This window comes from Coregonus lavaretus (assembly GCF_964263955.1).
Source record: "Coregonus lavaretus genome assembly, contig: HAP1_SCAFFOLD_2199, whole genome shotgun sequence".
Classification (NCBI taxonomy): Eukaryota; Metazoa; Chordata; class Actinopteri; order Salmoniformes; family Salmonidae; genus Coregonus; species Coregonus lavaretus.
Window position 1 is genome coordinate 15,508 of NW_028158204.1, and position 27,143 is coordinate 42,650.

The window sequence follows — 27,143 nt, forward strand, 5'->3', positions numbered from 1 at the left end:
AGTGCTGTTACACAGTGGATGCAGATCCCTTGGGGCTACATGCTGTAGAGGAGATCAGTGCTGTTACACAGTGGATGCAGATCCCTTGGGGCTACATGCTGTAGAGGAGATCAGTGCTGTTACACAGTGGATGCAGATCCCTTGGGGCTACATGCTGTAGAGGAGATCAGTGCTGTTACACAGTGGATGCAGATCCCTTGGGGCTACATGCTGTAGAGGAGATCAGTGCTGTTACACAGTGGATGCAGATCCCTTGGGGCTACATGCTGTAGAGGAGATCAGTGCTGTTACACAGTGGATGCAGATCCCTTGGGGCTACATGCTGTAGAGGAGATCAGTGCTGTTACACAGTGGATGCAGATCCCTTGGGGCTACATGCTGTAGAGGAGATCAGTGCTGTTACACAGTGGATGCAGATCCCTTGGGGCTACATGCTGTAGAGGAGATCAGTGCTGTTACACAGTGGATGCAGATCCCTTGGGGCTACATGCTGTAGAGGAGATCAGTGCTGTTACACAGTGGATGCAGATCCCTTGGAGCTACATGCTGTAGAGGAGATCAGTGCTGTTACACAGTGGATGCAGATCCCTTGGGGCTACATGCTGTAGAGGAGATCAGTGCTGTTACACAGTGGATGCAGATCCCTTGGGGCTACATGCTGTAGAGGAGATCAGTGCTGTTACACAGTGGATGCAGATCCCTTGGGGCTACATGCTGTAGAGGAGATCAGTGCTGTTACACAGTGGATGCAGATCCCTTGGGGCTACATGCTGTAGAGGAGATCAGTGCTGTTACACAGTGGATGCAGATCCCTTGGGGCTACATGCTGTAGAGGAGATCAGTGCTGTTACACAGTGGATGCAGATCCCTTGGGGCTACATGCTGTAGAGGAGATCAGTGCTGTTACACAGTGGATGCAGATCCCTTGGGGCTACATGCTGTAGAGGAGATCAGTGCTGTTACACAGTGGATGCAGATCCCTTGGGGCTACATGCTGTAGAGGAGATCAGTGCTGTTACACAGTGGATGCAGATCCCTTGGGGCTACATGCTGTAGAGGAGATCAGTGCTGTTACACAGTGGATGCAGATCCCTTGGGGCTACATGCTGTAGAGGAGATCAGTGCTGTTACACAGTGGATGCAGATCCCTTGGGGCTACATGCTGTAGAGGAGATCAGTGCTGTTACACAGTGGATGCAGATCCCTTGGGGCTACATGCTGTAGAGGAGATCAGTGCTGTTACACAGTGGATGCAGATCCCTTGGGGCTACATGCTGTAGAGGAGATCAGTGCTGTTACACAGTGGATGCAGATCCCTTGGGGCTACATGCTGTAGAGGAAAAACAAGAATGGGTTTTCTTTCAACTGTATGCATTGTCTCTTTATATGATAGTATATATTATAGTTGCATAATTACATTTACATTTACGTCATTTAGCAGACGCTCTTATCCAGAGCGACTTAAAAATTGGTGCATTCACCTTATGGATAGCCAGTGGGACAACCACTTTACAATATATATTTTTCTATTTTTCTCATGTTTAAATTTGTTATTTTTAGAGTATATTTGTAATTTTCATTTGTTATATATATATTGGGGGGGGGGGGGTAGAATGATTACTTTTACACTATCCCAGGTATTCCTTAAAGAGGATTAATAATAATGGAGTTATTACATAAGAGGAATAAGGAAGTCACTATTACTAGTTATGCAATTAAAATACAATTACCAAAGTATTATAGAACAACATGCTAATAAACATTTTGCTCCAAATGTAATTTCTTGTATGACACAGGCACAACAACCGTTTTAATGTTAAGTGTTACTGAGAATGCTAACAGTAACAAAATATGGCTGTTAAGTGTCAAAAGGAAACAAAATATCCCAAAATTGCCTTCTTGAATAAACTACAGCCAAGGTAGGTGGAAAAGCATGTTAGTTTGTAGTCTGAGTAAACTATCATTTCAAATATGGAAAAGTGTGTGTTTGAAACAAGAACACTTACCCTCAGATGGACAGAGGTTCGAAGTTGTTTTTGCTAAGCATCCAACTTGCTGTTGGCTTTGAATTACTCTGCAGTATTTTCGGGTGTTATAAAATTTATTGCAGCTTTCGACCTTTTCAGTGGCATGTTGAAAGTGTCATACCGTAGTTTAGCATCACATTTATTTATACTTACAGTGCATTCGGAAAGTATTCAGTCCCCTTGACTTTTTCCACATTTTGTTACGTTACAGCCTTATTCTAAAATGGATTAAATAGTTTTTTTCCCCTCATCAATCTGCACACAGTACCCCATAATGACAAAGAAAAAACAGGTTTTTAGATATAAAGTCTTCTTGGGTATGACGCTATAAGCTTGGCACACCTGTATTTGGGGAGTTTCTCCCATTTTTCTCTGCAGATCCTCTCAAGCTCTGTCAGGTTGGATGGGGAGCATTGCTGCACAGCTATTTCGAGGTCTCTCCAGAGATGTTCGATCGGGTTCAAGTCCGGGCTCTGGCTGGGCCACTCAAGGACATTCAGAGACTTGTCCTAAAGCCACTCCTGCGTTGTCTTGTCTGTGTGCTTAGAGTCATTGTCCTGTTGGAAGGTGAATCTTCGCCCCAGTCTGAGGTCCTGAGCGCTCTGAAGCAGGTTTTCATCAAAGATCTCTGTTCTTTGCTCCATTAATCTTTCCCTCGATTCTGACTAGTCTCCCAGTCCCTGCCACCGAAAAACATCCCCACAGCATGACGCTGCCACCACCATGCTTCACCGTAGGGATGGTGTCAGGTTTCCTCCAGATGTGACGCTTGGCATTCAAGCCAAAGAGTTCAATCTTGGTTTCATCAGACCAGATAATCTTGTTTCTCATGGTCTGAGAGTCTTTAGGTGCCTTTTGGCTAATTCCAAGTGGGCTGTCATGTGCCTTTTACTGAATAATGGTTTCCGTTTGGCCTCTCTACCATAAAGGCCTGATTGGTGGAGTGCTGCAGAGATGGTTGTCCTTCTGGATGGTTCTCCCATCTCCACAGAGGAACTGTCAGAGTGACCATCGGATTCTTGGTCACCTCCCTGACCAAGGCCCTTCTCCCCCAATTGCTCAGTTTGGCCAGGCGGGCAGCTCTAGGAAGAGTCTTGGTGGTTCCAAACTTCTTCCATTTAAGAATGATGAAGGCCACTGTGTTCTTGGGGACCTTCAAGGCTGCAGAAATGTTTTGGTACCCTGCCATTAGTTGAAGGCAGTCAATCCTTTCAGAAAAGTAGTCACTTTCTGAGATCTGTATTCAAATAGATTTGAAAAGTAGTCACTTTCTGAGGTCTGTATTCAAATAGTTTTTAAAAGTAGTCACTTTCTGAGATCTGTATTCAAATAGTTTTTAAAAGTAGTCACTTTCTGAGATCTGTATTCAAATAGTTTTTAAAAGTAGTCACTTTTAGGTTGGGGAAAAAGTTTGAAGATGTAATGGCATTTTAGCATTAACTTCGTCACAATTTATTATGCTTACTAATAACCATAGGAATCCATCTGATTTATCATAAGTAACCTCAAAGCATTTTCAGAACATATCTTATTCTACTAATCACGATATTAATAGTTCCACTCAAATACACAGTGTGAGGTCGGTGCTATCGTGTCATGAACGCTGCGAAACATCACTAATTGTTCTGGTTTCTGCCTGGCGGTGCTGCTACCATCAATCCAGTGACAACAAGACTGCCTGCATCACCGGGGGCATGATAATGGGTGTATTTGAGTGGTGTGCTTCAATGTGAAACCGGAGGTCTGCAGTTTATTGATTTTCCCACATTCACGAGTGAGCGACACGTCAGGAGATTAGCTTTCATTAGCTCTAGCGCTAACCCGGCAGTAAGTAAAAGTTTCTCGGTGGCAGTGTGCAGGTAGTCCATATACGGTTAAAGCGCATGCAGGCTTTGGTAGCAGCAGTCTGTTACAGGAGTTTCACGCTCACTGGGGGATGGAAAATGCATGTTTCACCACCACAGGGGATTCTCAGAATGTTTTAAGAAGTGTTTGCCAGGAAATCAATTTTCGACCCTTTTTTGTCTGTTAGCGCAGTGTTTTGAAGTCCTGGGGCTCGCAGCATTACAGAATCCAACTGCCCCGACTTGTTCACAGGACTCCATAACTCTCGCATTCAGGTGTAGGGAAATCGGTCAGTAACGCTCAATCAATTAAAAGATCTAAATAACTTGACAATGGTGTGTTTGACGAGGCTTCACGGTCCAACTGTAATGTCACAGAGCATGGGACTCTGGTTGTGTCAGTCTCCTGACACGTTGTCAAGCTGTCTGATATTTCTTATGCAGTCTCACACACACACAATCACACACGCGCGCATATTATTAATTTGTATTATTATTATTATTACACACACACACGTTGAGATGTTTATTAATGACGGAGAAGCCATCCCTGGAGCCAGGCTGTCTCTCTAGTGTGACACACCATGTCCGATCTGTTCCCCCTGCAGCTCACTGACTCACTCACTCCTATACCTTCCCAGAAGATGGCCACCAACCCCTGCACCACCACCCCATTAACATATCCCCAGTCCTCCAGTGCTCCTGTCTGCTGGCTCTCCACACGTTTGAAATTCATCTCTGCTCGCCAGTAACATATGAGCGAGACACTTCCTCGGCTATGCCCACAGGGAAGGGGGGGGGGGGAGCTTTGAAAGGCCCTTTCTGTTTTCCTCTGCACTCCCCAACCCCCCGTAGCCTGCATGCTGGGAAATCGCAGTTTCACTCAGAGAGAGGGGTGTGTGTGTCGTTGAAACAAAGCAGACAGATCTAAAACACTGCAACACAGCAAAGCCCCTGCTTTATATGGAAACATTGCCATGGTAACTATTGTATGTTGTCTTCTTTCTCCCGAGCTTGTTATTTTGATGGAGCATAATAAGGCAGGGTAATTGAATTTGTTTGTCTAAAAATACATATGTAATAATGTTCCCGTTCTTTTCACATAGCTTATTACCTTTTCAGTTTGATCTCTTATGTCATCCAATGAAATGTGACGGTACGCCTTATGACTGTTTTATTTATAGAAAACACAGGAGGAGGATATTGGTTCTAGAATAGGAGGGTAAAATGCTGTCGGCAACCCACTTGAGCCGCATGCTACTCTTCTAACCCCCCCATTGCGGTTCCCTGGCTAGGTTTCCGCCTCCGAAAGAAAAATATATTTATTTGTGGTCCTTTGTAGCTCAATTGGTAGACCATGGTGCTTGTAACGCCAGGGTAGTGGGTTCGATTCCTGGGACCACCCATACCTAAAATGTATGCACGCATGACTGTAAGTCGCTTTGGATAAAAGCGTCTGCTAAGTGGCATATATTATCATACAGTGCCATCGGAAAGTATTCAGACCCCTTGACTTTTTCCACATTTTGTTACGTTACAGCCTTATTTTAAAATGTATGAAATTGTCTTCCCCCCCCCCCCCCCCCCCCATCAATCTACACACAATACCCCATAATGACAAAGTAAAAACAGCTTTTTTGACATTTTTGCTAATTTATTAAAAATTAAAAACGTATATGACATTTTACATAAGTGTTCAGACCCTTTACTCAGTACTTTGTTGAAGCACCTTTGGCAGCGATTACAGCCTCAAGTCTTCTTGGGTATGATGCTATAAGCTTGGCACACCTGTATTTGGGGAGTTTCTCCCATTCTTCTCTGCAGATCCTCTCAAGCTCTGTCAGGTTGGATGGGGAGCGTCGCTGCACAGCTATTTTCAGGTCTCTCCAGAGATGTTTGATCGGGTTTAAGTCCAGGCTCTGGCTGGGCCACTCAAGGACATTCAGAGACTTCCCAAAGCCACTCCTGCGTTGTCTTGTCTGTGTTCTTAGGGTCGTTATCCTGTTGGAAGGTGAACCTTTGCCCCAGTCTGATGTCCTGAGCACTCTGGAGCAGGTTTTCATCAAGGACCTCTCTGTACTTTGCTCCATTCATCTTTGCCTCGACCTTGACTAGTCTCCCAGTCCCTGCCACTGAAAAACTACGCCACCGCATGATGCTTTCACCCATGCTTCACCATAGGGATGGTGCCAGGTTTCCTCCAGACGTGACGCTTGAAATTCAGGCTAAAGAGAATCTTGTTTCTCATTGTCTGAGAATCTTTAGGTGCCTTTTGGCAAACTCCAAGCGGGCTGTCATGTGCCTTTTTACTGAGGAGTGACTTCCGTGTGGCCACTCTACCATAAAGGCCTGATTGGAAGAGTGCTGCAGAGATGGTTGTCCTTCTGGAAGTTTCTCCCATCTCCACAGAGGAATTCTAGAGCTCTGTCAGAGTGACCATCGGGTTCTTGGTCACCTCCCTGACCAAGGCCCTTCTCCCCCGATTGCTCAGTTTGGCCGGGCGGCCAACTCTAGGAAGAGTCTTGGTGGTTCCAAACTTCTTCCGTTTAAGAATGATGGAGGCCACTGTGTTCTTGGGGACCTTCAATGTTGCAGACACTTTTTTTGTACCCTTCCCCAGATCTTTGCCTCGACACAATCTTGTCTCGAAGCTCTACGGACAATTCCTTAGACCTCATGGCTTGGTTTTTGCTCTGACATGCACTGTAAACTGTGCGACCTTACATAGACAGGTGTGTGCCTTTCCAAATCAATTGAATTTACCACAGGTGGACTCCAAGTTGTAGAAACATCTCAAGGATGATCAATGGAAACAGGATGCACCAGAGCTCAATTTCGATTCTCATAGCAAAGGGTCTGAATACTTATGTAAATAAGTATTGGACCACTGCTTCTCAACTTTCCGAAATGCCTACAAGGCCCTCCCCTGCCCTCCATTCTGCAAATCTGATCACGACAATTTTCTCCTCCCTTCCTATAGGCAGAAACACAAACAGGAGGTACCCATGCTAAGGTCTATTCAACGCTGGTCTGACCAATCGGAATCCATGCTTCAAGATTGTTTAGATCGCGCGGACTGGGATATGTTCTGTGTAACCTCTGAGAATAAAATCGACGAATACACGGATACGGTGACTGAGTTCATCAGGAAGTGTATAGGAGATGTTGTACCCACTGTGACTATTAAAACCTACCCAAAACAGAAACCGTGGATAGATGGAAGCATTCGCGCAAAACTGAATGAGCGAACCACCGCATTTAACCATGGCAAGGTGACTGGGAATATGGCTGAATACAAACAGTGTAGTTATTACCTCCGTAAGGCAATCAAACATGCAAAACGTCAGTACAGACAAAATGGGGTCGCAATTCAATGGCTCGGACACGAGACGTATGTGGCAGGGTCTACAGACAATCACGGACTACAAAGGGAAAACCAGCCACATCGCGGACTCCGACGTCTTGCATCCGGACAAGCTAAACACCTTCTTCGCCTGCTTTGAGGACAACACCGTGCCACCAACGCTGTGGGCTCTCCTTCTCCGTGGCCGACATGAGTAAGACATTTAAGCGTGTTAACCATCGCAAGGCTGCCGGCCCAGACGTCATCCCTAGCCGCGTCCTCAGAGCATTCGCAGACCAGCTGGTTGGAGTGTTTATGGACATATTCAATCTCTCCCTTTCCCAGTCTGCTGTCCCCACTTGCTTCAAGATGACCACCATTGTTCCTGTACCCAAGAAAGCAAAGGTAACTGAACTAAATGACTATCGCCCCGTTGCACTCACTTCTGTCATCATGAAGTGCTTTGAGAGACTAGTCAAGGATCACATCACCGCTACCTTACCTGTCACCCTAGACCCACTACAATTTGCTTACCGCCCCAATAGATCCACAGACGATGCAATCGCTATCACACTGCCCTATCCCATCTGGACAAGAGGAATACCTATGTAAGAATGCTGTTCATTGACCATAGCTCAGCATTCAACACCATATTACCCTCCAAGCTCATCATTAAGCTCGGGGCCCTGGGTCTGAACCCCTTCCTGTGCAACTGGGTCCTGGACTTCCTGACGGGCCACCCCGAGGTGGTGAAGGTAGGAAACAACACCTCCACTTCACTGATCCTCAACACAGGGTTCCCACAAGGGTGCGTGCTCAGCCCCCTCCTCCCATGTCTGCGTGGCCACGCACAACTCCAACTCAATCACAAAACAAAGGAGCTGATCGTGGACTTCAGGAAACAGCAGAGGGAGCACACCCCTACCCACATCGACTGCACCGCAGTGGAGAAGGTCAAAGCTTCAAGGTCCTCGGCGTACACATCACTGAAAAACTGAAATGGTCCACCCACACAGACAGTGTGGTGAAGTAGGCGCAACAGTGCCTCTTCAACCTCAGGAGGCTGAAGAAATTTGGCTTGGCCCCTGAAACCCTAAAACTTTTACAGATGCACAATTGAGAGCATCCTGTCGGGCTGTATCACCGCCTGGTACGGCAACTGCACCGCCCGCAACCACAGGGCTCTCCAGAGGGTGATGCAACACAAACTACCTGCAAACTACTGCCATGTATCGCGAGATCTTGGCCAACAACCTCCTTCCCTCAGTAAGAGCATTGAAGATGGGTCGTGTCTGGCTCTTCCAGCATGACAACAACCCGAAACACACAGCCAGGGCAACTAAGGAGTGGCTCCGTAAGAAGCATCTCAAGGTCCTGGAGTGGCCTAGCCAGTCTCCAGACCTGAACCCAATAGAAAATCTTTGGAGGGAGCTGAATGTCTGCATTGCCCAGCGACAGCCCCGAAACCTGAAGGATCTGGAGTAGGTCTGTATGGAGGAGTGGGCCAAAATCCCTGCTGCAGTGTGTGCAAACCTGGTCAAGACCTACAGGAAACGTATGATCTCTGTAATTGCAAACAAAGGTTTCTGTACCAAATATTAAGTTCTGCTTTTCTGATGTATCAAATACTTATGTCATGCAATAAAATGCAAATGAATTACTTAAAAATCATACAATGTGATTTTCTGGATTTTTACAGACCTTACAGACCTCTACATGCTTTGTAAGTAGGAAAACCTGCAAAATCGGCAGTGTATCAAATACTTGTTCTCCCCACTGTATAAATATAAAAGTAAAGAAACACACAACACTTTGTATTCAGTTACAATCAAACCTTCTGTTTGCATTATAATACTTGTGTATCTGAGTTTTATTAATCAGTTTCTTGCGGGGCTTGATGTGGGTATTTCAGTTAATCACTGGAGAACCATTTTTCCTTCTTTGGTAAAAATTTTTTATCAATAAGTAACATCACTCCTGCAGCATATTTACTGTATGTTCAATTCGATTCTCCCTGCAACTTCACCAGATAGCTTCCGTGTCCACTGCTCTGTGACCCTGAACACCAGATTTCATGGTAATTTCATCCGACTGCTATCCGTGGTGAAAGAATTTCTTGTGCGGCGCCCCCAACATTTCTTTTTTTTTTTTTTTTTTTTTTTGATTTTTTTTTTCTTCCAGTCATAAAGGTTGCAGACCCTGTGCTAGGGTGATCCAATCCATGTTTCCTGTGTAGTTTCTCGGCCCTATGTTTGGTTGTGGCGTAATTGTGCGCTCCACATTACAGGGCTGTGTTGCGTACTTCCTTTCTCTGAGGGCGCTGTACCGTGGCACCATGATCAAAGTTGTATGATCAAAGTAGGCCTGTGTTCCTGTAATGACATTAAAGCTTTCTGTGTCAAACAGGAAGGAGGTGACTGGGTTTTCACGTGTCATATTGTGGCAGTGGCGGGGTTTGTGGCTGTGTCTGCTGTCGGCGGGAAGTCAACTAAATGAAGGGAGCTCTAGAGTTGTTTAATTGACAATACTTGTTTTGTTTTTTTTTCTTGTTTTTTTTTAGGTCTTGGCATCTCAAAATCCACATCAATTTTAGTGACCTTATACTGTTACCTTTTAGAACCTTAAACTTTCATTTAGCCATTATTTAACCAAAGAAAAAATGTCTTAAATGGACAGCACTTCAAAGCTATTGCGTTGTCTCTGCAAGTTATTAGATTGTTCTTAATAATAAAAACAGGCAACACCACATTTTAATTGGATGACAGCTTCAAAGGCAAGAGCAGAAGTACAGTAGAAAGGTAATATCTCAAACTAAGAACACTACAACTAAAAGTTGAGACAAGGCAGTCCAAAGGATAGTATATCTGTTCTGCATGTATTCCAGTTCTCACAGAAATCCCCTCACACTATACCGTATGATTGTGTGCAATATAACGCAGATGACACACTGATTTGAATCTTAATCATAATAATCGTCTTAATAACTATTAAAAACCCTTTGGGGACTGCGTAGGCTAAAGATGTTAGCTATATTTGGCCATCAGAGCAGCAAATCTAGACAAATGTCACAGTTGACAAGCATGTCAAACTCATCTCTGCTTCGTGGAGACATCGCTAGGAGACAACTAGAAGAAAAACAGCGTGTCCTGTATCTGACCCTGTTCCTGCTGTCAGTACACACACACACACAGGCTTGCTTCTTCATCGGTCAGTCATGACATAACCATTAGTGTCTCCCCTAGTCCATCGTCCTACAAACAACTCAGGAACACTTCATTCTTCTTATCTACCGCTGTGTGTTACGGTTAATGAAGAGAGAAGCATCTGCACTGTGCTGTCAAAAGGGACTAAGGAGTGGATTCTTCCTTTTACTCCTCTGTTTTGGCACAATGGCATAAGAGTATTAGAAAATTAAAAGCATTAGAAAATTAAAAGCATTAGAAAATAAGTAAATGAAAGAAAGGAAACGAAGCTGAACGCAAATCGCTTCGTTGATGCACTGCAAAATCAAAAGGAAAAATAACTTAAGTCTTAGGTCTGTCGCTTGACTTTACTACTGTGCGTTTTTTACACTTGAATAAACACTTTCTCACTCTCTCTCTTGCTCCTCTCTCTCTGTCTGTCTGTCTGTCTGTCTGTCTGTCTGTCTCTCTCTCTCTCTCTCTCTGTCTCTGTCTCTGTCTCTGTCTCTGTCTCTGTCTCTCTCTCTCTCTCTCTCTCTCTCTCTCTCTCTCTGTGTCTCTCAGTCTCTCTCTGAGTGAGTAAGAAAGAAAGTGATCTCACTCATTCACTAACAGTCACATTGGCAACACATTAATAACATGTATACCCCCCCCCCCCCCCCTCTCTCTCTCTCTTTCCGCCTCCAGAGCGCGGTCTGGACAGCCTGCAGCAGGCCCTCCACCAGTCTGTGTTCCTGTCGGCCATGTCGGCCCAACCCGGACGGGACTTACCCCTGTGCTGGGAGCAGCACTGCAAGCTGCTGCCTGGGGTGGCTGGATTGCAGGCCAGCTGCGTGGCCCACTGGACCGCGGACGAGGTGAGAGCACACACACATCCACACGTACATGCATACATACACACATGCACCTGTGAATCGATAGTTGAAATGATGTAGAGAGAAGCAGTGACACATGCATACAAACACACGATAACATACGCTCTATACACACATGGAATTTGTGTTATAGATATGTGGGAGTAGAGGCCTGAGGGCACACACTTAATATGTTGTGAAATCTGTTATGTATTGTATTGTAATGTCTTTAAAATTTATAACTTCCTTAATCTTGCTGGACCCAGGAAGAGTAGCTGCCTTGGCAGGAACTAATGGGGATCCATAATAAATACACATACACACTCATACAGGTCACATACACACACACACACACACACACACACACCCGTTGACGTATGCTTGATGATCGGTGAATCTCAAACCACCACCTTGCCCCTACCAACCTGCTGTTGCTGACTAAACTCTGATGATGACTTCCAGAGAGTGGCAAGGGGATCAATTAACCTATCAATTTCGGGACACACTTCTGACTTCAATGATGCGATTCATGTTCCACTTTTAAATAATAAACCTAGCATGAAATTCAAATGAACAAATCTACCCTGTCGTTTTTCAAGATTTACAGTTAAACATTTAATTTGGGAGTTGTTTCATCTGTTACATGTGTTAAGTCTCGAAATCAGACATAAACAAATGTACGTGGCATATAATTATCTCCATTATTTTGTATCAAATTGCGCAAACTCCAAACATATTGCAGTGCTTGTCGGGATAACACTTTGCTCTGAAGCCTGCAGCCTTGCAGGCTCGGTCGAAATGGCTACCTGAAGGTATAATTAGTCCCTACACCAGGGGTGGGCAACCCTGGTCCTGGATTGGCGCAGGCACTTCATGTTTTTATTTAACCGACCTGGAAGGCCAGATGTGTTACATTTATCAATCACTGAACTGATCCATTAGCTCAGTTGGTCAGGTGTTGTGCCTAGTTGGAACAAAATTACCTGCAGCACTCTAGGAACAGGGTTGCCTACCCCTGCCCTACACCCTCAATACATTTCGCTCCCTCCCTTGGGACACTTGTGCAAATGGCGCAGGCGCACGTGAATGAGCAAATGGAGGGGTGAGAGGAAGGGGGTGATTTGGGATTCAGCCGATGTCTCACCTTAGTTTGTTTCATCATCTGGTATTGTATCGTGTATAGGTCCTTATAGGACCGTATAGGTCCGTATAGGTCCTTGTATAGGCCCTTATAGGTCCTTGTATAGGCCCTTATAGGTCCTTGTATTGTTGAGTTTGCTCTACATGTGGCTTGCTGCAGTGTAAAGGAAAGGTGTTGGGATTATATTTGCCCTTAGTTCACATATAGAAAACCTTATTCCCTTATACTAACGTTTGTTGTGTAACCCAGTCGTCTGTCAGTTGGGTTTATAGGGAACCAGAGTGTACAGTACTGTCCAGTCTGTCTCCTTTCCACCTTGTCATTTCTCTTCTACTGTTGATATCAGGCTTCAGAGAGAGCTTGACAAAGGCACATCACCATAGCAACCAGGTGTGACCGTAAACTTTGACCCTCGCAGCCAGAGAGGCTAGTGGTAAATAGACTCAGAGAGTCTACTGTTTGTTTACAGTTGATGCGTTGTGGGCATAAATGTTTTACAGCTGATGCATTGTGGGCATAAATGTTTACAGTTGATGCATTGTGGGCATAAAGGAGAGAGTGGTAGAAATGAAATGATGGTAATGTGTAGGTGTATGAATAATAATGTTTTCAACCATTTTATTTATTTGGTTGATCCTTATGCCTCGTCGTACCCTCTATCTATTATATTGAACAGACTGTAGCACAGTTTGTTAGTCCCCTCGTATTGTGTTTCAAACCTGCTTTGTCAAGCCAAATTGATATCAGTCCAAATATATTGAAATGTCAGCTGTCACTTGAGAAAATACAAATCCTTGGATGTTTCCCTCTCTGGTTAGAGTACGAGACTCAATTGAAATGTCAGAATCCCTCAGCGAGGCCGCTCCACTCTTTAGAATTAATTGACATGCCGACGTCCACCGTCTAAACGGCGTGCGCGATACGGCCAACGCCACGATCATCCCGCGGTTGCTAAGCACTCTCTCTTCATCTCTGTTGATTGATGGAGATGATGGGGGCTACTTTATTATTTCACTTTCGCTACACACATACCTTCTCCGCTCCTCTCTGCCGCCGCTGAGCATCTCCAACGGTAACAACGAGAAGATCACACACCCCTGTAACGGGGTGGAGAATTTTCCAACTACACTGCGGCAGTGTTGAGGAGTGAGTGGGCGCCAACAAGGCACACCAGGGGGAAGGAAGGAGGAGGGAGGGGGGAGGGGGAGAGGAAGAGAGTGAGATATAAAAAAATATTTAAAAAAAGCTGGAAGGATCCTCGGAGCACAGTAGAGGTAACCAATACTATCACTGAGCACACAACAGCAATGGACATTCAGATATAAATTGTGGTGTGTTGGAAACATTATTATTCGTAATAACCAATCATGTTAATTCCAAAAGGGTTGTGGTTTGAATTAACAAATAGCAATTGGGTTACTGTCCTCCAAAGAGTGTGATTTGGCTATTGGGAGGCAAGGGGCTCACCTGGGAAGGCAGTAGGGTTAGTAGGAGCAGCTAATATGGCTATCTGTCTTACTTGTGTGAATGTGACACAAGCGTATTCCGTTGTTTTACAAATTAGCGAAGTCTCAGTCACCAGTAAAGAACCCAGCATCTAAGATGCAACATAAATATATTACGTAGAACAAACACGCTCCTCTGACGTCCAGAAAAAGGCATCACATCGGCTCTATTCATGACATTTCAATCTGCAGAGTTCAGTGTTGTGCATACCGAACATGGCCCAGGCTTGTCTTGTGACAGCAACCTGCAGAGAGGTGGAGGATAGAATGTCATCAAGTTTTACCGGAGGTGGAAGTTTTGTCTTGGCGGTTGTGGGGATTTGGCAGAGTGGAAGGAGCGTGATTGCAGTAGGGAGGGAGGGAGGAAGGAGGACTGGAAAAGGGAACGGCTAGAAGGAGAGGAGCACTGCTTATATAGGCTTGTATAACACCCACTAACCTACAGATGTTTCCCTACTTCACCTCCCTCACAGTCAGGGAGTTCAGGAAGCCCTTAGCCGAGGTTCTATAGCTTGAGCCTATAGTTTGATAGCCTGGAGCAGTGCTGAATGGGGACATTTCACTATCACCAATCAGCCAGCACTTCTCCAACCTAACCGGTAGCTAACTGAGTGGTTTTAGCATTGCATCATGTAATAGCACACACTATCATCCAAAGCACTGTGCTTATTATTTTTTTGTGATCCCTTTGGGAATTGAACCCACAACCTTAGCGTTGATAGCATCGCACTCTTACCTACTGAGCCACACAAGACGACCAGTTCTGGAGCACCACTATCTCCAGTATCTTCATCAACCCTCCCATACATATCTATTCATATGTTACGTATGTGTATTTCCCATCTCCTTTCACCATTCAGCTGGACATACTGTAGTTAAGATACACTTTAAGATATCTTCTGGGTTTCTTGTATCTGCAAGGCTGAATCTTTCATTCATGGGGTTCATTATCCTGCCAGCTCTTGATCCCGATCATATCTATGCACTCATTCCACTACAGTGACACCCCATCTGGCCTTCAACTCCACCCCCCTCTCTCTCTCTCTCTGACTCTCAAAGAGAGAGATAGTCAAAGTTCTTCAAAAGCGCCGCTTTCAAACGGAAAGGTCAATGTTTCGGCCCCTTTGCCTGGACTCCTGCGAGGCCAATTATAGCCCATCATATTTTCCTAAGAGCGAAAAAGAGAGGGTGTCAGCAGCCGGTGTGGAGGAGAATGTCCTCTTGTGTCACCCTCCATGGAAGTAGTGCTGGGAGTCTGCCATGGGACCAGCCTCACAAAGGCTCTGCTCCAAGCGCGCTACTTTCTCACCCAGTCTCACCCAGGACTGTAACAGGATTTTAGTGCTCTACCCACTCCTGTCACACTTTAACACACACTGGCTGGAAAGGTTTACATCCCAAATATGGCAGACGAAACACTTAGCTGACTCAACCATTTGCATTTGTAGCGCTGGAGCACATACTAGGAATTGTTAGGATGAAGCTTGGATCAAGGAGCATGTGTGTTGACCAGAATGTATGATTATTTGGGAAAGGTTTTCAAAAGTTACAAATTGATATTGTTGGTAGTAAATGGATGATGGTGTATTGTCATTGTTAATAACATCTTCATAGGCTGATGCTTTTGAAACTGGAGAACTGTTTTGATTCATGAATAATTCCAGCACAAATGTAGATTTCCGATTTGAATTCCAACCCACTCTAGAAATGTCTTGATCTTTCTTTTTGAAGAACTTCCATAAATAGCACTTAGCTAATAGAGCATTTAGCTAATCATGTCCCGGAGAATACAGTATGTCGCAGTTCAGATTTCTCTCCTCACTGTAATGTAGACAGACACTGAAATTTACTCTCTCTCTCTGTCTGTCTGACGTTGAGGCCAGATATTTTACAAGTCACTCCGGTAGCAGGTAGTCTGCTGCAGCTAGTGCTAGCAGAATGCTTCAGCCTTGATAGACCTACCACTCCAGACCTGGATTCAAATGGTACCTGTTTGCTTTCAGATACTTAAGCTGTGCTTGGTTGAGCTTGAGCTTAACCAATGGAATCAAACGCGCAAACCCCACCCATCTGGCACGCCAGGTAGGCTAAATCAAAAGCTCAAAGTATTTGAAAGGAAACAAATAGTATTTGAACCCATTACACGCTACTGGCTAGTTGCTTCAAGGAGCCATATTCAGAGGCTGCATTTTCATGATTCTACATGGCAGAGATATCAACTCTTGGAAACACCGTATTGGTCTCCACAGACCTCATAACCTGTAGTGACAGCATCCTCTAGCTCCATTGACATCTATGAACACTGACATTCAATTGCTGTGCCTTCTAGCCACTGTGGCCCTGTTCAGATTCTCTTGAAACGCGCTCTTCCTTCCAGTCATGTCAGATGGGTGATTACGTCAAGGAAGGAAGGCAGGAAGGATCCATTTTAAGAACAAGGCCTGGGTCTGAGTAGAGAGGGACATCTGTGTTTATTTTGTACTGGCCAGTGAAGCACAGTGAGGTAATAGATTTTGGGAGGTGTTATTTAGGGGTGTTAGCGGGGTGAGGTGAGGAGCTTCGGGAGGCCCGAAGGGTCTGGGACTGGAACAAACTGTTGTTTCATAATCAGTCCTATAGATCAGCTGTTTAGCACATCCTCGTGTAGCAGGAATGCAGCGAGTGTTTTCTCCAATGTTTGGCTTTTGTTTTGGGCCATGCTCTATACATGACTTCTTTATTTCTTGTTGCGTTGTCGAGAAGGAACCTGCAAGTTAGTATTTCGTTGGACAGTGTGTATCCTGTACATACAATTTAATAAAACTTGAAACGTTATCTTGGTGTCCTGTAATTTAGCTTGATGGCTAATTTCCATGTTTTCATTATGGTAAGAAGAACCTGACAGAGGAGGAAGAGAGAACTTGTTGTTTTTTGGGATAATGAATTTAAGTAATTTTCACTAGCATTTTCACTGTAGCACTTTACGCCCCGCCATCCCTTTCATTCGATTTTTAAAAAGCATCATTTGACAAGGTTTTGGCAGGCCCACTGGCTTTCTATAGGCTATAGTCTTACGTTAGTGGCTCCCAGCAGATAGTCCCCTGTTGTAAAGCAGTTGATGTCCATCATATAGCAGCTTCTGGCTCTCTCTGACCTCCCTGAATTCCCTGGGTGTTATCCCAGTACCAGCGGCAGTCAGGCCCACTAGAACCCCAGCTAACCCGGACTATTATTGGAAGTTTCCAAAGCTCTCCAAAAAGTTTTCTCTTTCCTCTCCTGTAGCTCAAATGGTTCAGTAGAAGTCAAAGGTGACACTGGATATGTTTTATTAATTGATATGGATTGAATGCTATCCCATAATTTTGAGTCTAGTTTGCTTTAAATTGTTAATATTTTGACTGCTTTTTAAGCCATCTTTTAGTATTGATGGAATGGCATTATCGCTAGCTTCTTTATAGCGTCAGGAAAATGTCAGTGCCCACAGGCAAACGCTTTCTCAATATCAACATGATGTGTTGTTCTGACTGGTGATGATGAGACTCGACGGGCTGTAGCTTCACACATCACTCGCTGATCTCTCTGATGTCTGTTGTTTTTCTATCAACACTCACTGATGAAAACGGTTAAACTACTTTACTGAAACTCTTCATCATAAGGCCTACATAAGACTGCCATAGGAATGGCATAGCATATGTCATAATCAGTCATGACTTGTGATGTTATGCCATGTGATGTTATGTTGGCCTTATGACTGGGAGGGTTCGAGCAAAGCGTTTCTATGGTAATTACACTAGATTCTCTCCATCGAGACGGTCTCCCAGACGCTAACCTGTCTGTCTGTCCTCTGCTTGTCTTTGTCCAGGTGGCTGACTTCATCCACTCTCTCCCCGGCTGCGATGAACAAGCCAATCAGTTCAAAGAGGAGGTAAGAGGTGACACAACATCTGGTCCCCCAGTCTGAGTTTTAAGGCTTGTCTTCCTCCATACGGTAAATGAGGGGAAACAGGTGCGGAGTAGCCTTTTGCCGTTATAGTTGTCTGCAACGAAACACCCAGAGGAATGGATTCCACTCCTTTTTTCCCCCCAATGTTTGGTCAGGGTTTGTTTGCGTTGAGAATTATACTGACTTAAGGAGACATCACTGGAATCCAAAGCAATTAATTGGAAACTAATAGCGGTAGCGATTAGCATTCCGAGCACAGCCATATTTGCCTCAGCTAATCTGACTACAGTATTTGCCACTGCTCTCTTGGTAGTTAAAATCAATTTTTCAGCAATCCCAGTTGAGGCTCCATAGTTGTGAAACCCTACCTCTTTGAAGAGTATCGTGTATATAACTCTCACGGCGCCCCCCTACGCCCCCCTCTTAACCCCCACCCCAAAATACATTGAGGGAAAATGTCCTTGATATGAGTGTGATGTGTTGTTGTCTCACCAAGTTATCTTAAGATGAATGCGCTAATTGTAAGTCACTCTGCACAAGAGCGTCTTCTTTTACATACACGGAATGTGACTGGCATGTCTAGTCGTTGAACAAGACATCACAATCTAGTACTTGATTACCATTTCATAAATGAAATAGGAATTGTATGAATAGTGTCCACTGATCAAACTGCTCATACTCTATATAGTGACAGATAACATAGGGTTATCTGTAGCCCTTAGAGAGTGAGAGAGATTTTTTACCCCTCTCACTGGGTTCAATTGACTGCACGTCAGCTGTTGACCCATGCTGTAATCTGATTGGTTGTCTTCCAACAGCAAATTGACGGGAAGGCCTTGTTGCTGCTGACCCAGCGGGACATTGTCAAGATCATGAGCGTAAAACTCGGCCCCGCCCTCAAGATCTACAACTCTATCCTGATGTTCAAGCACGCTGAGAATAACCAATCGGCAGCCGACAACGCCAACACATGAAGCAACGAAAGCCACACCCACCAGGCCCATCTTATGTGTCTGTCAAACACATAGTTTTACTGTGTCGATTCATTCCAAGACCCCCCCCCCCCCAAACCCAACCCTCTTGCCCCTGGTCCTTCTCTTTGGCCTAAAGGACTTCAACTTAAACTAAAGCTGATACATGATCTGTCCAGACCTATGGACCTTCAGGTTCCAGTGTGTGTGTGTGTGTGTGAGTGTCTCTCTTGGACACAGCCTCCAAATCTGCCTTTAATACTCAAACGTAGGTGTCATGAAGGTTAACTTGACAAAACCCACATTTCCAGGTATATAGCACAGTTTTCTATGTATTTTACGCTGTAACTTCTCCCTGCTTTACTTTCCCCTAAAGAAGTGACAATCACCACCAACAGTACAAAGCTGTGTACTACATCATGACAAACCTGTGCTTTTTCTGGGTCATCACGGTGCTATGTGTATTCCGAATAGAAAAACTGTCTACGTCGCAGTACAGAATTGACCTCTGGTACCAATTTACGATCTCTGTCTACCGACTCAAACTGGGATACATACGGTCAACATTTCAGCCATTTTGATTCTATTATGTATGAATGTTAATTATGATATGTCACAGTACCTGTGTGGACTCACCTATATTTATTGTGAAAAATATCTAGGTGTTTGCATAGTTAAAGGAAATTAATATATTATCTATGAGCAAATTGTTTTTGAAATACCAAAAGGGTTTTTGTTTTACTTTTTAAATTCAGAATTTATTTTATTTGATAATATATTGCACATTAGAAGAATGAAAAATAACTTAAGTTTTGGAAAATGTAAAACCATGGGATAGTTTTGAGCTGAAGATAATCTAATTAAGTATCATTTCTGTTATTATAATGTTATGGTAGTTAAGATATCTTAGTCTTCTTTTTTGTGGAAACTGCAACTCTAGAGTCAATAAACATGTTTTATCTTTATTTACCTTTTGATCCATACTCGTAGACCAGGACCAATATTGTCTTTTTAGATTTTACATTTTGCTCTCCTTTTTTACCATTCGGGTAAGTTTTCTCACAGTCACGATAGGTTGAAGGTGTTATCTTATTATCAAAGCACAGCATACTTGTTCTTCTGCACAATTTAAAGAATTTGATCTTATATTTTGCTATAACTTGGAATTTAAGCTATATGTTGAAACAAATGCTCTATATAATTTGCTCTCTAGTCTTCATATAAATGTTGCTACTAAAATGCAACCAAACTCCATTGAAACTTCAGGAATATGAAGAAACTTTTTACTGTACTTTCTGCTTTCAATCCCAAAATGTTGAGCAGAAACAGAAACTTATGTTTTATTCTGATGCCGCTTGTCTTTCTTACTGCTGTAACGTGCAAGACTGCTGTTTAGTGCATAGAATATACCGCTACATTTGGGTGCGACCTCCGGTATGGAGGTAGATATCCGCCAAAACATATTTAGGAGACTCACAATCTATTTTGGGTGATATCTACCTTCATATATCGACCCCTTATCTATGAAAATGACAACTTATTTAACCGTGGAGATGGACTGTACATATTTGTAAACCCTGTTTCTTACACTGAATTTACACTTTGTACAACTCGATGGATTCATATCACATGATTTCACAACCCAAATAAACAGTGCAAAGTCCCTGTCGTCTCCACACTCTCTCCGTTTTTATTCCAAGTCAAACTGCAGCTTTTTCTCCTCAAGATAAATTTGCATTATTTAAAGATGTTTTTGACTACTTCAGTGCAAGGCTTCAAGCCCAAACTGAATTCCAACTTCCAAGGTCCCCCTATGACATTATTGTTATGTACTGAAATGGAAAGAAATTGACTGTGGCCTGGATTTATTCATCTGCAGATAGTGGTCTTCCAAATAGCACTTTCTATTTGATTTGCACAGCAGTCGACAGTTGATTTGGATACTGGCAGTCCTGTGGTGTGACCCGTTCAGTTCTGACAGCAAATTAGTTATCCACTGCTGCACAACCAGACTGACAATTTCTGGGACACACTTCTTTGCAAATGAAACACTGCTGTTCAAATCAAATGTTATTGGTCACATGCGCCGAATACAGCAGGTGTAGACTTTACAGTTAAATGCTTACTCATGAGCCCTTAATCAACAATGCAGAGTTAGAATGTAAGACAAATATTTTCTAAATAAAAAAGGAAACAGTAACACAATAAAAACAATAACGAGGCTATATACAAAGAGTAGCAGTACCGAGTCAATGTGCAGGGGTACGAGGTAATTGAGGTAATACAGTGTGTACGTGTGGGTAGGGGTAAAAAATGACTAGGAGATCAGGATGGATAATAAACAGAGTAGCTAGCAGCAGCATATGTGTAGAGTGAAAGTGTGTGTGTGTGGCTACAGATGTGAGTGCTACGAGGGCGGTAGTAATTTAGACAGGTTACCTTGGCGTTCTTAGGCACAGGGACTATGGTGGTCTGCTTGAAACATGTACATTGGGGGAAAAAAGTATTTAGTCAGCCAACAATTGTGCAAGTTCTCCCACTTAAAAAGATGAGAGAGGCGTGTAATTGTAGTATTTTTAATGAATTTATTTGCAAATTATGGTGGAAAATAAGTATTTGGTCACCTACAAACAAGCAAGATTTCTGGCTCTCACAGACCTGTAACTTATTCTTTAAGAGGCTCCTCTGTCCTCCACTTGTTACCTGTATTAATGGCACCTGTTTGAACTTGTTATCAGTATAAAAGACACCTGTCCACAACCTCAAACAGTCACACTCCAAACTCCACTATGGCCAAGACCAAAGAGCTGTCAAAGGACACCAGAAACAAAATTGTAGACATGCACCAGGCTGGGAAGACTGAATCTGCTATAGGTAAGCAGCTTGGTTTGAAGAAATCAACTGTGGGAGCAATTTTTAGGAAATGGAAGACATACAAGACCACTGATAATCTCCCTCCATCTGAGGCTCCATGCAAGATCTCACCCTGTGGGGTCAAAATGATCACAAGAACGGTGAGCAAAAATCCCAGAACCACACAGGGAGACCTAGTGAATGACCTGCAGAGAGCTGGGACCAAAGTAACAAAGCCTACCATCAGTAACACACTACGCCGCCAGGGACTCAAATCCTGCAGTGCCAGACGTGTCCCCCTGCTTAAGCCAGTACATGTCCAGGCCCGTCTGAAGTTTGCTATAGTGCATTTGGATGATCCAGAAGAGGATTGGGAGAATGTCATATGGTCAGATGAAACCAAAATAGAACTTTTTGGTAAAAACTCAACTCGTCGTGTTTGGAGGACAAAGAATGCTGAGTTGCATCCAAAGAACACCATACCTACTGTGAAGCATGGGGGTGGAAACATCATGCTTTGGGGCTGTTTTTCTGCAAAGGGACCAGGACGACTGATCTGTGTAAAGGAAAGAATGAATGGGGCCATGTATTGTGAGATTTTGAGTGAAAACCTCCTTCCATCAGCAAGGGCATTGAAGATGAAACGTGGCTGGGTCTTTCAGCATGACAATGATCCCAAACACATCGCCCGGGCAACAATGGAGTGGCTTCGTAAGAAGCATTTCAAGGTCCTGGAGTGGCCTAGCCAGTCTCCAGATCCCAACCCATAGAAAATCTTTGGAGGGAGTTGAAAGTCTGTGTTGCCCAGCGACAGCCCCAAAACATCACTGCTCTAGATGACATCTGAATGGAGGAATGGGCCAAAATACCAGCAACAGTGTGTGAAAACCTTGTGAAGACTTACCGAAAACGTTTGATCTGTGTCATTGCCAACAAAGGGTATATAACAAAGTATTGAGAAACTTTTGTTATTGACCAAATACTTATTTTCCACCATAATTTGCAAATAAATTCATTAAAAATCCTACAAGGTGATTTTCTGGATTTTATTTCCTCATTTTGTCTGTCATAGTTGACGTGTACCTATGATGAAAATTACAGGCCTCTCTCATCTTTTTAAGTGGGAGAACTTGCACAATTGGTGGCTGACTAAATACTTTTTTCCCCCACTGTAGGTATTACAGACTGGGTCAGAGAGAGGTTGAAAATGACAGTGAAGACACTTGCCAGCTGGTCAGCGCATGCTCTGAGTACGCGTCCTGGTAATCCGTCTGGCCCTGCGTCCTTGTGAATGTTGACCTGTTTAAAGGTCTTACTCATATCGGCTATGGAGAGCTTGATCATACGGTCGTCCGGAACAGCTGGTGCTCTCTCGCATGGTTCAGTGTTGCTTGCCTCGAAGCGAGCATAAAAGGCATTTAGCTCGTCTGGTAGGCTCACGTCACTAGGCAGCTCTCGGCTGAGTTTCCCTTTGTAATCCATGATAGTTTGCAATTCCTGCCTGTAGTAGGATTTGATCTTAGTTCTGTATTGACGCTTTGCCTGTTTGATGGTTCATCAGAGGGCATAGCGGGATTTCTTAAGTGTCCTGCTCCTTGAAAGCGGCAGCTCTAGCCATGGCTTCTGGTTGCGATATGTACTGTACATATGGTCAATGTGGGGACAACGTCGTCGATGCCCTTATTAATGAAGCCGGTGACTGATGTGGTAAACTCTTCAATGCCATCGGATGAATCCCAGAACATATTCCAGTCTGTGCTGGCGACACAGTCCTGAAGCTGAGCGTCCGCTTCATCGGACCACTTCCGTATTGAGCGCTATACTGGTACTTCCTGTTAGAGTTTTTGCTTGTAAGCAGGAATCAGGAGGATAGAGTTATGGTCCGATTTGCCGAATGGAGGGCGGGGGAGAGATTTGTATGCATCTCTGTGTGTGGAGTAAAGGTGATCTAGAGTTGTTATCCCTCTAGTTGCACTGGTGACATGATGGTAGAAATGAGGTAAAATGTATTAAAGTTTTCCTGCATTAAAATCACCGGCCACTAGGAGTGCTGCCTCTGGATGAGCCTTTTTTTGTTTGCTTATGGCCTTATACAGCTCGCTGAGTGTGGTCTTCGTGCCAGCATCATAGTATGTACAGCTAGTAAAGCTTACAGTATCATGAGGTATTCTAACTCAGGCGAGCAGAACCTCGAGACTTCTTTAATATTAGAGATCACACACCATCTTTATTTTTATTTTTTATTTGACCTGGTAAGTTGACTGAGAACACATTCTCATTTACAGCAACGACCTGGGGAATAGTTACACCATCACCGTTTCTCTCTGTGACCACCCAGTAAGGGACAGAAGGTCAACACGACATTGACCCTGGATTCTCTCCTCTCTGCTCTCCTCTCTCCTCCCCTCTCTTCTGCTCAAAACTAGGATCACAGAAATACATCTCAGTCCTGTACTTTACATAGGAGCAGCAGTATTGGTGATGTGTGACCAAGATACAGCATGCATTATTCAAAATCAATTTTATCTGTTTGTTCACTATCCCAGAACCATAACTCCAGGACATATGAGTACATATTCTGAATAGATTTAATTGAATAGATTGGATATGTAAATACTTACATGCAAACACACTGACTGAACAAAATAGAAAGCACATGATCATGGCTGGCATGGAGTGTTTTGATGTAACCCTAATGTTATTTGACCCCAGCAGAGTATATGGGGGGTCACATCCCACACCATGTGCAGGCTTCATCCTCTAAAGCATTAGTCTTTTTTTATGTTCTGTCTCTTGATGTAGTGTGTGCAGTAAGCCTGTGTATCAAAGCTATATTGATGTGATCATTGTAACGAACCCTTATAGACATTTTGGATGGGTGTCAAAGTGTGTTAGGATGCTGTTATGTTCTGCACAGTAACTGTAAATGGTGGCTTGAGAAACAAAGTCTATGTGATTTATAAGCATCTCCCCACCGACTTTGTAATTAGAAGGTTCCCTTTAACTCCCTGCTATACAGGTAATGTTCTAGCTACTGCAGTGTTCATTTGATTAATGCACGACTGAGAATGAAGATCCAGTATATTCTTACCACTGGTAGAAAATGTACGGGTAAGGTTTTATAGTGACCATAAATGTTAACTTTTTTTTTTTTCCATCTGTGGGTTAAAGGTATAATACAGTGGAAATAAATGACTCTGGGCATAAAGTAGGGAAATTGTTGGTGCAATTTTGCTCAGTGCAATATTCCCTTTTGCCTCTGGGAACAGTCTCGCTCTCTCTCTCTCTCTCCCCCTCACTTTCTCTTCCTCTCTCTTTCTCTTCCTCTCTCCCCCCTCTCCTTTTTCTCATTCTCTTATACACACACACACGCTTACATTAACAACCCATTAATGGCATCTGAATATGACAAGCGCCCTGCCAAAAGTCCCTAGGATTCAAAACATGAACAACAGCAGCAGCCTCCCTATGGGCAACCAAACCCCCCTAATGCTCCAGCCCTGGTCATTAGCACTGGGTTTGCTGCTTTAGGTCTTTCTAGGAGTGCTATGGGGATACTCTGGTCGCAGAGCATTTTAATTCTCTCTTCTCTCCCATGGTTGTGTGGAAGTGGAGGAAAGAGCCAGGGATTTTGGTACAGCAGTCAAACAGTACTAAAAGGCAATAATTTTAGCTTGGACCGGATCCCAGGTGCTTTAGTGGAAAGAAAGGCAAGGCAGACATCACTCCTCAGGGAGAGGAACCCATTGTGTGTGTGTGTGTGTGTGTGTGTGTGTGTGTGTGTGTGTGTGTGTGTGTGTCTAGAGTAGCTACACAAAGAAATCATGTATGTCTTATGTGGCACTAACGGATGACGAGAGGGTTTTCTCTTTGCCTCTCTAACAGCGTACTTCCCATGGTAAATAACAGTGTGTGCTGACACGTCTGTGCATGCGCTAGAGTGTGTGTGCAATGCTGTGTGTGTTCACATGCATGTTCTTTAAGGTATTGAGGGCAGCTGGGAACAGGAGAATGAATGGGATTCATGGTACTGTATGTTCCGACAGACGTAGACTATACACAGTGTACAAAACATTAAGAACGCCTTCCTAATATCGAGTTGCGCACCCCCTCTTGCCCTCAGAACAGCCTTAATTCGTCAGGGCATGGATTCTACAAGGTGTCGAAAGCGTTCCACAGGGATGCTGGCCCATGTTGACTCCAATGCTTCCCACAGTTGTGTCAAGAAATTGATAATAAGGAGATTGTGGGAGCTGTACTGTTAGATTTCAGTGCAGCCTTTGACATTATTGACCATAACCTGTTGTTGAAAAAAATGTATGTGTTATGGCTTTTCATCCTCTGCCATATCGTGGATTCAGAGCTGTCTATCTAATATAACTCAATGGAAGCTTCTCTAATTTCAAACATGTAAAGTGTGGTGTACCGCAGGCCAGCTCTCTAGGCCCTCTACTCTTTTCTATTTTTACCAATGACCTGCCACTGTCATTAAACAAAGCATGTGTGTCCATGTATGCTGATGATTCAACCATATGTGTCACTGCTAATGAAGTCACTGAAACCCTTAACAAAGAGTTGCAGTCTGTTTTGGAATGGGTGACCAGTAATAAACTGATCCTGAACATCTCTAAAACTAAGAGCATTGTATTTGGTAAGTTCTAGACCTCAGCTGAATCTGGTAATGAATGGTGTGGCTGTTGAACAGGTTGAGGAGACTAAATTACTCTGCGTTACCTTAGATTGTAAACTGTCATGGTCAAAACATATAGATTCAATGGTTGTAAAGATGGGGAGAGGTCTGTCCGTAATAAAGAGATGCTCTGCTTTTTTGACACCACACTCGAAAAAGAAAGTCCTGCAGGCTCTAGTTTTCTCTTATCTTGATTATTGGCCAGTCGTGTGGTCGAGTGCTGCCAGGAAAGACCTAGTAAAGCTGCAGCTGGCCCAGAACAGAGGGGCACGTCTTGCTCTTCATTGTAATCAGAGGGCTGATATAAATACTATGCATGCCAGTCTCTCTTGGCTAAGAGTTGAGGAGAGACTGACTGCATCACTTCTTCTTTTTATAAGAAACAATGTTAAATCCCAAATTGTTTGCATAGACAACTTACACACAGCTCTGACACACACACTTACCCCACCGGACATGCCACCAGGGGTCATTTCACAGTCCCCAAATCCAGAACAAATTCAAGAAAGCGTACAGTATTATATAGAGCCATTATTGCATGGAACTCCGTTCCATTTAATATTGCTCAAATAAACAGCAAACCTGGTTTAAAAAAAACAGATAAAGCACCACCTCACGGCACAACGCCTCTCCCCTATTTGACCTAGATAGTTTGTGTGTATGTATTGATATTTATGTAGTTCTGCCTTGAGCTGTTATTAATGTTCTGTATTATTTCATGTTTTGTGTGGACCCCAAGAGGAGTAGCTGCTGCCTTTGCAACAGCTAATGGGGTTCCCAATAAAATAAAAGTTGGCTGGATTTCCTTTGG

At 43.8% G+C, this 27,143-nt stretch overlaps 1 protein-coding gene across 1 annotated transcript; it reads left to right on the forward strand.

Moving 5' to 3' along the window:
- Positions 1-10,294: 10,294 nt before the first annotated feature.
- LOC311124300 (lethal(3)malignant brain tumor-like protein 4) lies at positions 10,295-20,452 on the forward strand (the record flags this gene model as incomplete). Its single annotated transcript, XM_084198468.1, has 4 exons — positions 10,295-10,421; positions 11,084-11,253; positions 17,738-17,800; positions 18,637-20,452. 4 exons carry the CDS (start codon positions 10,295-10,297, stop codon positions 18,790-18,792), a joined length of 516 nt encoding a protein of 171 aa, XP_084054594.1. The 3' UTR covers positions 18,793-20,452.
- Positions 20,453-27,143: the final 6,691 nt, after the last annotated feature.